The sequence below is a fragment of the Ascaphus truei genome, chromosome 5 (genome assembly GCF_040206685.1).
Source record: "Ascaphus truei isolate aAscTru1 chromosome 5, aAscTru1.hap1, whole genome shotgun sequence".
NCBI classification, from domain to species: Eukaryota; Metazoa; Chordata; class Amphibia; order Anura; family Ascaphidae; genus Ascaphus; species Ascaphus truei.
The window spans coordinates 64126469-64140280 of record NC_134487.1 but is presented as its reverse complement, the minus strand read 5'-3'; the positions used below and the strand labels follow the sequence as shown (position 1 = coordinate 64140280).

The following is a 13812-nucleotide window of genomic DNA, read 5'->3' as shown; positions in this document are numbered from 1 at the left end:
CATACAGCCTCACACATAGCTGGTGTGAGACTGCTTAGGAGTGGACAGCTCTAGCACTTTTGGTCTGAGTGACATAGGCTTTAGATATATTATATACATTGCCTTTATCTCACCTCCACACATTTGGGGATTTTATTCCATGCATCTCTATGCATTTTTATGGTGTTTCGTCGGTTTTTATCCTGTTTATTAAAACTTTTTTATTTTTTGAGTGTGACCTTTTGCGGCTGACCCTACTAAGGGAATAGGCTATTTTGTGGCCTCCGATTAGATGACACTTTTACCTATAGTGTCATCTACCTAGAGTGCAACTACTGGGGGCTTTATATAATCCTTGTTGATTATTTGTGTGTTCATGCTGTTCTTTCCTCCCTTGCACCAGGTAGTTTGTATTTGTATTTTGTGGCTGTTTGTTTGGTGAAGCGACTTGTTCTTTGTGTATTATATAGTCCGCTGGGATAAGCCTGAAATTTCTCCCTTCAGTTCCTCCGCCAATGCCTTTAGATCACTCTGCAGGGATTGATGGAGCTTTGCATGCATATTAGTCATTAGCTCTTCCAGGTACATGCGAGTGACCCCCCCGTCCTTCTCCGGGCTTATATCGGGCTGGTCCCGGCCATCTGCCCCTGAAGTGGGGGCGCGTGTACCGGCACCATCTTGACTCGCAGGGGTCGCACCCGACCCGCGCTGCTGCGGCAAAAAAATACTTTGTAACCGACTGAGCTGACGGTTTCTTTAGTTTGTTAGACATGCTGACAGGTTTAGCTGTCCTTTTAGGTCGTTTTCACGGGAAATCCTCTGGGGGGAAGGTGCTTTAAGATCAATTTATGGCTGAGGGTCCACGGAGCTCCTCTCCTACATGTCCGTCCCGGTTGACATCACCGGAAGTCCCCATCAGTTAGATATGTTAAGCTACCGTACATGCTGGTATGGCTTAGTATAAACACTAGCCTCTGTTACGTTGGGCATGATCTTCTGCAATTACATACCTGCTCCGGTTCACCCCACCATGTTTTCCTGAAGCTGCTTCAAGAACTTCAGCCTGGGCCTCAGCTGCAACCATTTTCTTTTGCCTCTAAATTGTCCTTCCTAAGTGCAATAGCAACGTTGGCGGTCGTAGCAGTCTTCTGCTCCTCTTCTTCGATACAGACTATTTCTAGTTTCATATCTGCTTCTTTCCTACTGTAAGAGGCTTGCGCACGTGCAGCTTCTGCTATCCTTGCAGACCTCACTGTATGTCTGGATGAGCTGGAGAACTGAGGTCCAGTTTCCAGTAAGCGATCAATTCTCTGAATCTCAGCTTCTGTTATAGTGTTTCATACATGGCTATCACATTCCAGATCAATTACTTTCTGCATGTCTCGTTCCTGCAAGTCTTCTTCTACATTAAATCTTGTCAAGAAACTGAAATGTATCTCTGACTGTAAATGGTATCATCTATAGCTAGCCTTCAACTGGTTTATAGTCTGTTCGATCAGCTGCTCATGATTTGCAGTGTTTGCAATTTTGAACATGTAATGTTTAGTCTTCTTCCATGCCCTTTCTAATTTTTCATGATGCTCATGCCTCTCAGTGCTTTCTTGCGTCTGTTGAGGTTGTGTTGGAGCCTCAGCATCAGAAATCTCATTAGACTGAGTAATGTTCTCTCGAGGCCTGAGTTCTGCCATAATGCAGTACTTGCAAATCTATAAACATTATACTAAATGTGCAGTCTGTACCTGAGTGAGTTATGAAGGATAATAGGTCTTGGGTGGCACGAGCCGATGTCCTGTTGTTGGTCAGTATTAGAATGGCTGATGTTTGCTCTTGCAGTCTCAGGCTGCTGGTGCAGTCATATCCTAGAAGTGGCAGCATACCTGCAGTCTGCGTTATGATCTTTGCCCTGGCTGTATGAATGAAGAATTGCTGTAGCCTTGCTGTAGAGATGCAGCTGTGGGATGTGTACCTGTCATGATTGAGCCCGCCAGGGTAGCTGTCTTTTTACTATTATGTCCTCATCTCTTGTAGCACTGTGTTGTATGTCTTTATTTTTATAGTGCCAAAAGTGTACTCAGTTCTCCACAAAGAATACAGTACAAGGAATTATAATAATACAATAAGTGCAGCAAAATCAGACAATAGGAAAGGAAATCCTTGCACTGAAGAGCTAACAATCTAAGTGGTATGATGGAAGACTTACAGAGACAGCAGGTGAGGGATTAAGTGCTGTACTGTAGATGGCAGTGCTTGGCCACATTAGGAGTGACTGTAGGAGGAGTGACTGTGGGTGCGGGACAATAGCCATGAGTGCAGGGATTGCCATCTTGTTTTCTGGCAATCCTTTCCTCACTTCCACCCACACTGAAGCTTTGAGGATCTTGTTGTTTCTTGGCAATCTTTTCCTCACTTCAACCCACACTGAAGCTTTAAGGACCTTGTTTCCTGGCAATCCTTTTCTCACTTCCGCCCACACTAGGCAACAGTGACCATCTTGATTACTTGCGTCCTGTCTATTAAAAAGCTGGACTTCCTCCAGGAAGTTTCCAAAGCATGGGTTCAATTTTGTTACAGTTAGACTCCAGCATTCCTGTATGTTTACAACAGTGGCATAGCTAGACAGGTGCGGGCCCCCGGGCAACATTTCTTTCAGGTCCCCATTATAAGTGAACATATTCCATAGATTCAGGAGAAATATTTGCCTCGATTTAAATTGGAGGATCATCCCACCTCATCATTGATACTCAGTTCTATCCCCTCAGTTTTCTCCCCCTCCTCCTCCTCCTCCATGTCTACAGGGTTGAGTTAGAGGCAGGCTGGGGGAGATGATGGTACGCGGTGGAGGCAGGCCCCCAGAGTTTAGCAGAGGAGCAGCCAGCAGAGGAGTTAGGAGTTGCACGGAGGCAGAGCAAGACAGCCAGGGAGGAGTACGCTGTAGCAGCATAGACACTGGAAGTAAGAAAGACTTATGGGTCGGCCCACTGGGACACGCTCCTCCCCAGCTGTCCTGCTCTGCCTCTGTGTAACTCCTAACTCCTCTGCCAGCTGCTCCTCTGCTTAACTGTGGCGGCCCGCTGCCGTGTACCGTCTCCCCCCCCCCACCTGCCTCTATCTAGCGGAAAAGAGAGAGAGATGGTCAGCAGGGCCTCTGATGGGTGGAGGGGAGATTGGGCCCCCAAGAGTGCAGGCCCCAGGGCTATAGCTGTGCCCCTGCTTTACACCCAACCTTGATCTCTGCTGCCTGCCTTGACCACTGCTTGTGACCCCGACCTTCCTCCATTTTCACCTGCCTTGATCCCAGCCTGTGACTTGACTACTCTATACTCAATTCAGGACTCTGTCTCACAGTTCAGTTCTTTAATATCCTACCTCAGCCCTGCAGGTCACTTCTTGTCATGAGACGAGCATCATTATATAATACTCTGGTCAGACATGAACCCCACTGAGGTAGGAAAGGCTGACTCCCTCCAGCAATTGCCGATATTCACCACAACCATGCAAGCTTCACACCCGCCTTAGTGAGAACTTCTTGTGGCTGTTTCCCTGCAAGCCCACAGTGGATCGTCCAGAGTTCGATCCTAGAAGGAATGGTACTGTAAGGATTCCGGTTCAGAGTTTTTGTTGGAATTTTCCCTTACGTAGCCGTTGCAGCCATCTTGTTTCCTGGCAATCCTTTTCTCACTTCCACCCACACTGAAGCACCAGTGGCCATCTTGATTACTGGCATCCTGCCTATAAAAGGCAGGACTTCCTCCAGGAAGTTGCCAGAGCATGTTTTCAGTTTTGTTCCAGCGTTCCTGTTTTTTTACACTGAGCCTTAATCTCTGCCTGTGACCCCGGCCTTGCACCTCTGTCACCTGCCTTGACCACTGTCTGTGACCCCGACTACTCTCTACTTAATTCAGGACTCTTTCTCTCAGTCGAGGTCGGTGGTTTATTATCCTACTGCAGCCCTGCAGGGATGCTTCCTGTCTTGAGACAAGCATCATTACAAATGTGACATTATGCCTTTGCTAATAAGATGTAGAATGGCCATTGTTTTTGCATATAACTAGCTTTTAAGGATACACATTAACCTCAGGGTACGCAACATCCATTCCTCTTTTGGGTAACGTCACATTATGAGCCATGATTTAACTGAGCTTTGTGGATTGGCTATCTCTTGAATTAAGGCACAAAGTATATTTTCCTGTCTTGCCTTCAAATACTTTCTGGGCAAGCTACTCAGCTATCTGAAGAATCTCCTCACCTCTTCCACACGCAGCACTTAGCACCTGAGATCCGACTCCAAAAGACTGTTCACGGTCCCCAAGGTTCAATAAAGAATCCGGTCGCTCCTCCTGTTACCGTGCACCTCACGTCTGGAACAATCTACCAGAGACTCTCAAAGCCACCACCATTATAAGTTCTTTCAAGACTTCAGCTGTCTCACATTTTAATGTTGTCTGTAGCTGTTAATTGTCTGTTAAATACGCCTATAACATATATTGTCCTCAGCTGTCCATGAAATGTTTGTAAATATAACATGTAACGACTTATTGTCATTATAAGTCTGTGCTCAGGACATACTTAACAACGAGAAGTAACTCTCAATGTATTATTTCCTGGTAAAATATTTCATGAGTAAATAAATCTAGCCCTTTGTATAAGTTGAAGGGTGTAAGTGTATGCAAGGTAGTAGTTTTGCCTTGCCAATGATGGGGTGCACCTTTTACATTCATCCATGAAATATTCACGTGTTCCTAATTCTGGGTCTCATATTGGCCAAATAAAACTTTGTGTACTAATGCAGCAGTGCGCAAAGTGGGGGGCACGGAATTTTTTTTGGGGGGTGCAGGCTGTTACAGAGGCCCTGCGCTCTTCCCCGAGGCATTTAAATTACATGCCTGGGGATTGCAAGGCCTTTGCAACTCACTTACCAGGATTCAGAAGAGTTGCTGTGACGCGTCGCCATGACGCCGTGGTGTAATGCGGAGTGACACTTTTGTCTCCTTGGCAACGGGGTAAATTGATGCTGCCAAACAAGGTAGGGGGGCGCAAGAGCGAGGGGGAGCAGACAGGGGGACACAGCTCCAAAAGTTTGTGCTGCCCTGTACTAATGCATACCTGGTACCAGTGTATTTAGGTGAGATACATTTAGTATTAATTGTAATGAAATGATTATAGAGAAATCTAATACAATAGAAAGAAAATAAGTAGAACTTTAATTTCTTCCATTTTTGACATACAGTATCTTGGTCACACAGTATGTCAATGGAAAGCTCAACTTGTGCAGAAAACAACAAAATATAGTTTTCATGGGTACGTAGAATGTCTCTCACAGAAACTATGGCTAAATAATGCATAGAAAAATTATGAAAATGTGCTTGGCCACGCAGGTGTCAACTACCCTTGGCAGCTAAAAGGTTAAACACAAAAAATGGTCAAAAAATGTATACTTCTCGTTTTTGTTTCTAGCAAATTGTGGCACTTACCAGTATTTCGTAACTTTTTGACCAAATTGTGAACATTTGTATCAACATACTGTAGTCTGTGAATTAGATATTTACAGTTGGTTGTGTTTGGTAAAGTTGTATTTCTTTCGCCAACATAAATATCCACAACGTGTGAAGTTTGCAAAAGATTTGCCCACTTTTCACAGTAAGCTGTATTTGCTCAGAGGTAGTTCTGCAGAATTTAGATTTTTGGACATTAGCAGAGAATGTTTTTTTTTTTTTTTCATGACATATAATTGGAAACTGAATGCATCCAGAATTATTAGTACTAAACTTTGCTATTTAATTGGCATTTTACAATCGACTATTGAATTGCCAGTCAGCAAAGCACGTTCCATACGAACATTTAAAATGAATAATCCAGATGGATTATCTCTGTGTTGTCCTTTGTTTTGCACAATTTTAGCATTCAAGGTCGCTTAGAACAAGCACAGGGTAATAATATCTGCGAGATGTGAAAACAAACAACTACACATTATGTAGACAACTGTCGTATTCCAATTGAAAAAAGAAAGCAATAGAGCTTCAACTGAGATGAGACTGATGGTGATATAGTGAAAGAGTACAGTAATATAACCTTTCTAAAAAAAAAAGTGATACAATAAATACAAAAGTAATGATATTTTGTATATGAACAAATGATACCTTTTAGTATTGACATTCACCATTATTCATAACTGGCAGCCTAAAGCCTTCATGTGTTGTGTAGGGGAGTAGCAGTTCTAGCCAAGCCCTCCCTGCTGCAGAAAAGCACATTACTATTCCGTGTGTATAAATATACTAGGATTGCTTTTCCCTATTGCTGCAATGAGCTGTGACTAACTTACTGTATACTGTTTTAAAAGTATGGAAAGTTTACAAAGTGATATAAACATTTACATTTGTATGATTTTTTTTTTAAACTTATCACAAAAATTTAACCCATTAAAGCAGCAATACAGAGATACTTACCTCTGTAACAGTGCCGATATCTCTGTGGTGATACCGGCACTGTTACTGTTAGGACGCCACATCGGATGGCGTCACGACTTCCTATTGGCCCACGTGACGCGATATATTTAAATGCCGCCATTTCGTTAGGCACACAGTTCCCTGGCTGCATAGAAACCGACACCCCCCATGGAGGTAAGTGTCTCTGGACGCAGGAGGTCCGCAGAGCTGAAATTAACACAGTTCAGCTCAGAAGACCCCTGCTTCGATCCTGTAATTTAAAAAAAAAAAAAAAAACAATAAATGAAAGCTGTATTGCTGCTTTCACATTGATACCAAGGGAACATTACTGTCGATTTACTGTATCGCCAAAACTGCTTTGATATGTGGACCCTGAAATTGGAAAAGCAAAAACACCAACTTAATTATCCCGAACAATCTAAAAAGATACTAGATATTTGCATTGTAAGGTGTGTGCACTTACAGGTGTAGACGTTAATGCCTCCGTTACCACTTTTGTTATAGCGCACCAATGGGTGCATTAACCTCTGCCACATCTGAATGCTGCCATTGCAATAATTCAATGTGTTTGAAACCAATTCACATTTTACAGACGTTTGCCATTTTTCTTGCCACTCCTCTGTAATTACGCCTGATGGCACTTGTCACAGTTGATGGCAATCTGTTCACAGCTGAATAACACTTTTTTCGGTACACAACAGCACACTAAAGGCAGCCCTTGTTCCAGGCCCAGTATTTCCGTGTATTGGAGCACTGACGTAGAGCAGATGTATTTCTCCAAAGCATCAACGAGAAATGTATTTTCAGCCATTACGTGGATTTAAATGAGGCGTAGATTCAGCAGGATTATCAGTTTTAAAACGAAGAGTTGTAAAATTTAAATAATATTTTTGGTAGGCATTTGCTTACGTGCTTTGAAAACAGTGGAGCCTAATGCCAATGAATACTAATAACTAAAAAGAAGGTGTTATGATCTTACTTTAGCTTCCAATAATATGTACATGTTATTTAAGCTACTGCATTATACGACCAACTTTAAAAGCTACGGCATAGGAACTATATGGTTACACTAGGAAATCACTTAATAATAGCTTCATGTATTTCTGTTGCATTTTTTATAGTGGGGAAAAGGTGCACATGTGCTCATGTTTTATCTCTGTTTTTTACTGCTGAAATAAATGTTCATGTCCTAACTGCAATCTGTAAAATAGTATAAAGACAGTGAGGCGGCGTTATCACCTCAGCATGTTAGGAATATTATCAATCTAAACATTTACATCCTAAAATAAGAACACTAAATACAAAGTTAATGGGTTTGAAAAACCCAGAAAATACTGTGTACGCTCTTCAATCTTGCCAACTAAACCCTGTATTTGACTGCGCATGTAGATTTTTAAAATGACAAACCCAAATACCTATTTGGAAATGTCACCTGGTTTATGCATCTTATGAATAATGCTTTCTATTGCTTCATATAATGTCTCTTCAAGTTGCATTCTAGTGTCGAATTAATACACTAAAGTATTGTTAAGAACCAATGTTTTAAATTGCTTCTCTTAGGCCTAGATGCACCTGTAACCGTTACAGTGCCAGGGGTCCGGTATTTCCGGTCTTGTAATTGCTCCTTGAGTGATTACATAACCGCACCAGGTCCGGATGCCAGATGTGGAGGGAACTCCATTTGTTTCCATTGGAGCGGTTAGCTCTGTAACTCCCTGTAAAATGAGCAAGTATCTATGACTTAGAACCTCCCGGTATATCATAAGGGCAATGTAATTAACAGTAACGCTGTATCCTCAAAGGACAATAGCATAGTGTTAAGTCATGTTTTCTCTTGTAAAGAGCAGTGTTAACTCTAATGGACGTTAGTGATAATGATAGGCAATGTTATGACAATGCCTCATTTGCATATCTACTAAAGTATGTTAAGGATAACGCCAGTTAACGTTGCTTTATTACAGTAGGAAATAGCTGAACTTGCCGTTACTCCCTTCCAGACCTTAAAATGGGGCATTTACGTTTCTGGATGGGTATAACGTCACAGTCAGGCATGATTTCAATAATATAGCTTTCTTTGACCAGCACTATTTTCCTCTCCTATCCCTCTCCAGTCTAGCTAAAGACCTATTTCAGGGTATGTCGGAAGATAATGCAACATTATTCTATAAAAACATGATGTTAAAGCATTCCCCATTTTTTTCTTATTATTTGTATATGTAAACATGTGACCATATACAGTATAATTCTACATTCTTACCTAAGCTGGCAATCGTTTGGTGCTCCTGTTATAAATCTTTAAACGAAATGGTTGCGTTCTAACTTTGCGCTGCATTCTGTGAAATTCAACTGATATGTAACATTGTATTTCTAAGTGTTACACATTATTGTTACAGCTTCCAGTGCAATAGGCAGTCTGCTGTTTGGAACACAGCAACAAATCTGTTTCTGATACTTTGTTGCCGTGTATAAACGAGCCTGTTTCAAAAGAGGAAGTGGATGTGACTTTCTAAATGGTTGCTGTAGCAACCAAAGGATGATCAGTACATAAAAAAACAAATCATTATAAGTGGCATTAGGAGTTAACAAAATGCAGACAGTATTATCTAATACTACAGAACTGATTTATTTAAAAAAAAAAAAAAACATATAGTATTTTTCACGTGTTACCGCTTTAAGCATATTCTAATGAGATATTCGTACTGACATTGTTTTTGCATATGAATAGCTTTGTGGATACCATGTTAACTCAGGGAACAAAGCATCCATTCCGGTTTTAGGTAATGGCATGTTGCAGTATGTTCCTTGATTTAACAGAGCGTAGTGTATTAAGCTCTAATTTATTCCAAGATAAAACTGTGCATAGCTAGGGGAAAGTGACAAACACGCCTTGAGGCCTTGATCTTGCAGATCACAGAAAAAGTGAGTATAAGACTCAGGTCTGAACCTCAGAAGTAGACTCATATTTGCGGTGCACAGTGTGTGTGTCTCTCATTGCCTCCTTATGACCCATGGGCAACTGGCTCCCAGTCAGTGGAGACGCTCTTCACAGCAGCGCAATTGTTTTTTTTACACTATCTGATCCTATTTACTGTGTCATTTTGTAATTTTTTTTGAGAACCACTGCAATTTTTCTCGTCATATTAATTATAAAATTGGATAACTACTATATTTGAGCTCTAATTTAACCTGTATACCGGAAAAGGGATTATCCTCATTTACAAACATGTTTTACCATTATGTATTCTAAATTGGTATTTTGTTGAATTTGTATAATCTTTTGGGGAATCAGGGTCTCCCAAACAGAAGGCCATAAATGAATCCTCGTAGTGGCAGCGTAATTGGGGTGTTGCGTGACAGCTTTGGAATTGAGCATACAGGGCCGCTGTCAGCTGACTGGAGTTTCCATTGGGGCCCCCTGTGTCGGCAACCTTGCGAGACCCCCCCTCTCCTTCTCTTACTCTTCTCCCTTCTCACACACCTCCTCATTCTCTAACCCCCCTCTATTTCTCTCCCCCTTTTCACACACCCTCTCTCATCCTCTCCCTCCCCCATGTATTTCTTTCCCCCTCTCACTCTTCCCCCTCTCCTCACTCAATCCCACTCCCCTCCTTACACTCAATCCCCTCTCAATCAATTCCCCCCTTCCCCTCCTCACACTCATTACCCCCCCTGATCCTCCTCACACTCATTAACCTCCCCTTCCCCTCCTCACACTCATTAACCCCCCCACTATTAACCCCCCACCCACACTTTTCCCTCATTAATGACTCCCCCCTCCCCTCATTAACCCCCAATCCGCTCTCCACTCTTCACCTAGAGACACTGGACTCCACAGTGAGCGTACACACACACTTACCTTGGGGGAAGGCTTCTGGTGCAGGGCGGATGTGAATGCTGTGCCCGACGTCCGGGTGGGCCCAATGTCCGGTGTGCACACAGGGCTGGGGTTTAATGAAGGCTGGAACACAGCGGGGAGAGCTGGGTCCCGGCAGCCAACAGAGGCACTGCAGCAGCTGGATCTTGGACAAGTTGTCCCGGCTCTCCCCCCGTTGGCGGCCCGGTGTGCATGCACATTTTAGTGCCATGCAGGGATGTGAGAGATGAACTGGTTGGCCAGTTTGTGATTAACCCTTTCACACAATTACATAGATATGTATGTGACAGACATCTGGTCTACATTCTATCATATTCATTTATTAAGCAATTTTTTGGGATGTGATTTTGTATCTTAACAATTCCACGTTAAGTCCTTTGGCCATGTAAATTGTAAATTATACTTACGTTTATACGTACGTTTTACAGAATCATGAGTTTGTCGACGGACAAGTATATGAAGACAACTGCACAGGAGTGTCTACAATACATAAATCAACAAACCATAGTCCCTCTGTCGCATCAAACCGCAATGTTAGCAGTTTCTGCTGCTCTCGACGGAATAAAAAGAATGTACGGATTCCAAACGCTAATGTTACAACGTGCAGCCACCATGGGAGCCTTCAGGAACTCAGCACTATCCAGATCCAATGTATGGAAAGAGCTTCTTTATTCAACAGGTACGATATTCAAACCGAACAAATAGTCTGATAACATTACATTTACTTCTTGTTATATTTTGTACATTTACTTGTGTTTTTAATCTGGAAAATGGTCTCCTTTCTTTTATAAAATATATACTAGCCCCATAATACTTATATGTGTGTCTCTATGTATGTGTGGATATATGTGTGTATATACACACACACACACACACACACATCTATCCATATACTACTGTACATTGCTATACTTTTACACACAGAGATACCTGTGTAGTGTGTGTGTGTATGTATATATATATATATATATATATATATATATATATATATATATATATATATATATATATATATATATATATATATGATGTAAGAAAATGGGTGCTTTGAACATTTGTAGTACAACTGTCATTTATTCTTGTCCCCAAGCACAGAGAACGCTCATACACATTTTGACAATGTTGCACTGTATTTTATATCAGACATACATGAATATGGTTATTCCATCAATGCCCAACTCTTAACACTGGAATGGAGATACATTGACTTAGTTGCTCTACATAGATATGGGACCCAGCCCCCCTTGTTGCTTTGGGATCATAATTTGTATTGATCCTATTACTCTAGGCCCTTACGGGAATCCTTGTGGGTCTTTATCACGTGACTCAGTACCTATGGTCTGTTTGGGAATTTCCACTTCCAAAGAGACTGATGAAGAATATAAGTGCAGATCCGCAGTTAGAGCTGATCCGCCAGCACCCGGGAGGCCTCTTTCCTGAGGCCCTCTGTGGCGTGCTGTATTCCTTTTTCTTAACTACTCTGGACTCCATTCATTCTTTTGGGGATCCTAACTTAAAGCTGCAATTCAGTCTTTTTTCTTTTTTTTTTTTAAATTTATTTTTTTACTTCAATAGTTTTATGTGTGCAATCTCTAATTACCTAAAGAACTGTATAGCTGGCAGTCAATTCGTTCTCCATGTATTGATAGGTGAAATTTGGTGACATAATTAGTGAAGGGATCTGTTTTTCTTCTGCTTCTGTCTCTCAGTGGAAGCTCATGAATATTCATGAGCACTCCTGCACTGACATGTGCTAGAGGGAGGGCAGGGCTGACAAAGGGGTGTGCCAGGGCTTGTGACAGGACATGAAGGGGCAGTGCCTTAGCAAATGGCTGTTAAAATAGAATACAAGAAAATTGGTCTTTCAAAGTTGTTTTTTTAAAAACAGAAAATGCTAAAAGTATTTTTTCTTACTAAAGAACTGATTTATTAAAAAAACCACACATGCAGGATATTGACTGAACTGCAGCTTTAAAGGGTACTGTCCCTTTATAAACACTAGTTATCTACTGTCCTGAGGCTCCTCTCCTCTTGACCTCAGGGATCCTTACCTTCTAGAACCTAACCCTTTTCTAATATACTCTCCATGACATCATGGTCCTATTGAAACACAGGGTGCGGCCGATTCACTCCAGCCTTCTAGTAACCTTTAGAGGGGGGGGTAACAGAGTATATATATATATATATATATCTGCGATTGGGGGGGGGGCAAACTGTGTTACTATATATATATATATACATATATACTGTATATATATAATATATATATATATATATATATATATATATATATATATACAGTATATATGTATATATATATATATATATATATATATATATAGTAACACAGTTTGCCCCCTCCCCCCCAATCGCAGATGGGGACCATATGTGGAAATACACTTGTGTTACCATGTGTGGTGCGTTACCTGATAGGCTCACAGAAGGCCTGAACCTCCGCCGCTGGGAGCCTGGGGTTACCTGATTATTCGGATACAGCGCCTACACCTGTAAGGGTTCCCAACAGGGTGGGATGGTCCTCTTACAGGAACAATAATAATAATAATGCACGCACACAGTATATGCTAGCAACCGTTTTACTATAACTAATAACCTTGGTACTCTTTACCACACAGTAATATGCATATAACCATACGTATAGAAGTTCACCACCCCACACATCAACCCAGATGCCCCCCAAAGTACCTGGGTGCTGGGCACCAATTCCCTGATGTCCCTTATGTCCAAGCCCACCCAATTTGTTGGAGATAGTGCTATCCCGTGGAGTGTTCGTGCACTACTATAGGTACCTGCCCGGGGCTCAGGCACCCGGGTAAAGCAAGATAACAGAATTGGATCCGCCTGATCCGACGTGCCATCCGCCTACGCGTGGGGTGAATTCCGGCATGGATAATATCACCGTACACCGTACCGTCTATACCTTGGGGCTGGTCCGTCTCCAGCCTGCAGGCTGCAGTCACTGCGTGGCGGGGTCCTCCATGAAGATAGTCTCTATCTAGAGGGGGTCTGAGCCCAGACCCAGTGATCAGGCTGCGCGCTGATGAGTGGTTCCTTGGGCTAATCAAACAGCTAAAGGGGCAGATCTCCTTACTTAAGGCATGTCCCTGAAGTAACCACAAGGTGGGGCAAGGATAATAGTTATCTGGGGCTTATGGGGGGTGACTAGCCTAGTGCAAGGGGCTACTGCTCCCCTGTACCCTCACTTACCCAGCTCCCAGCTTCAACTGTCACTCTTCCAAACTGCCTTCATCTCAAAGCATCACTGGTTGCCTAGCAACATGTAAACTGCAGCCTCTGAAGCTGCTATACTCCTATCTATCTAATTGCAGCCGCCCTATTGGCTAAGCTGCAGCATGTGACAATCCCCTGAGGGATACATTTATATGTGTATATATATATAGAGTACGTTACCATCCAGCAGGGCAGCAGAAAAACAAAGAGAGACAGCACTCAGAGGTAAGTGCACACCCCCAGGAAGAAGATCCCTCTGTGGATCGA

At 42.3% G+C, this 13812-nt stretch overlaps 1 protein-coding gene across 2 annotated transcripts in view; it reads left to right on the top strand.

Annotated features, from left to right (window-relative positions):
* KCND2 (potassium voltage-gated channel subfamily D member 2) overlaps positions 1 to 13812 on the top strand; it is a 388447-nt gene that overhangs the window by 372086 nt on the left and 2549 nt on the right. For both annotated transcript variants that reach the window (XM_075599948.1, XM_075599949.1), the window contains one exon: positions 10725 to 10975. In XM_075599948.1, coding sequence (XP_075456063.1) covers positions 10725 to 10975 — 251 coding nt within the window. The remainder of the gene's footprint in view (positions 1 to 10724; positions 10976 to 13812) is intronic.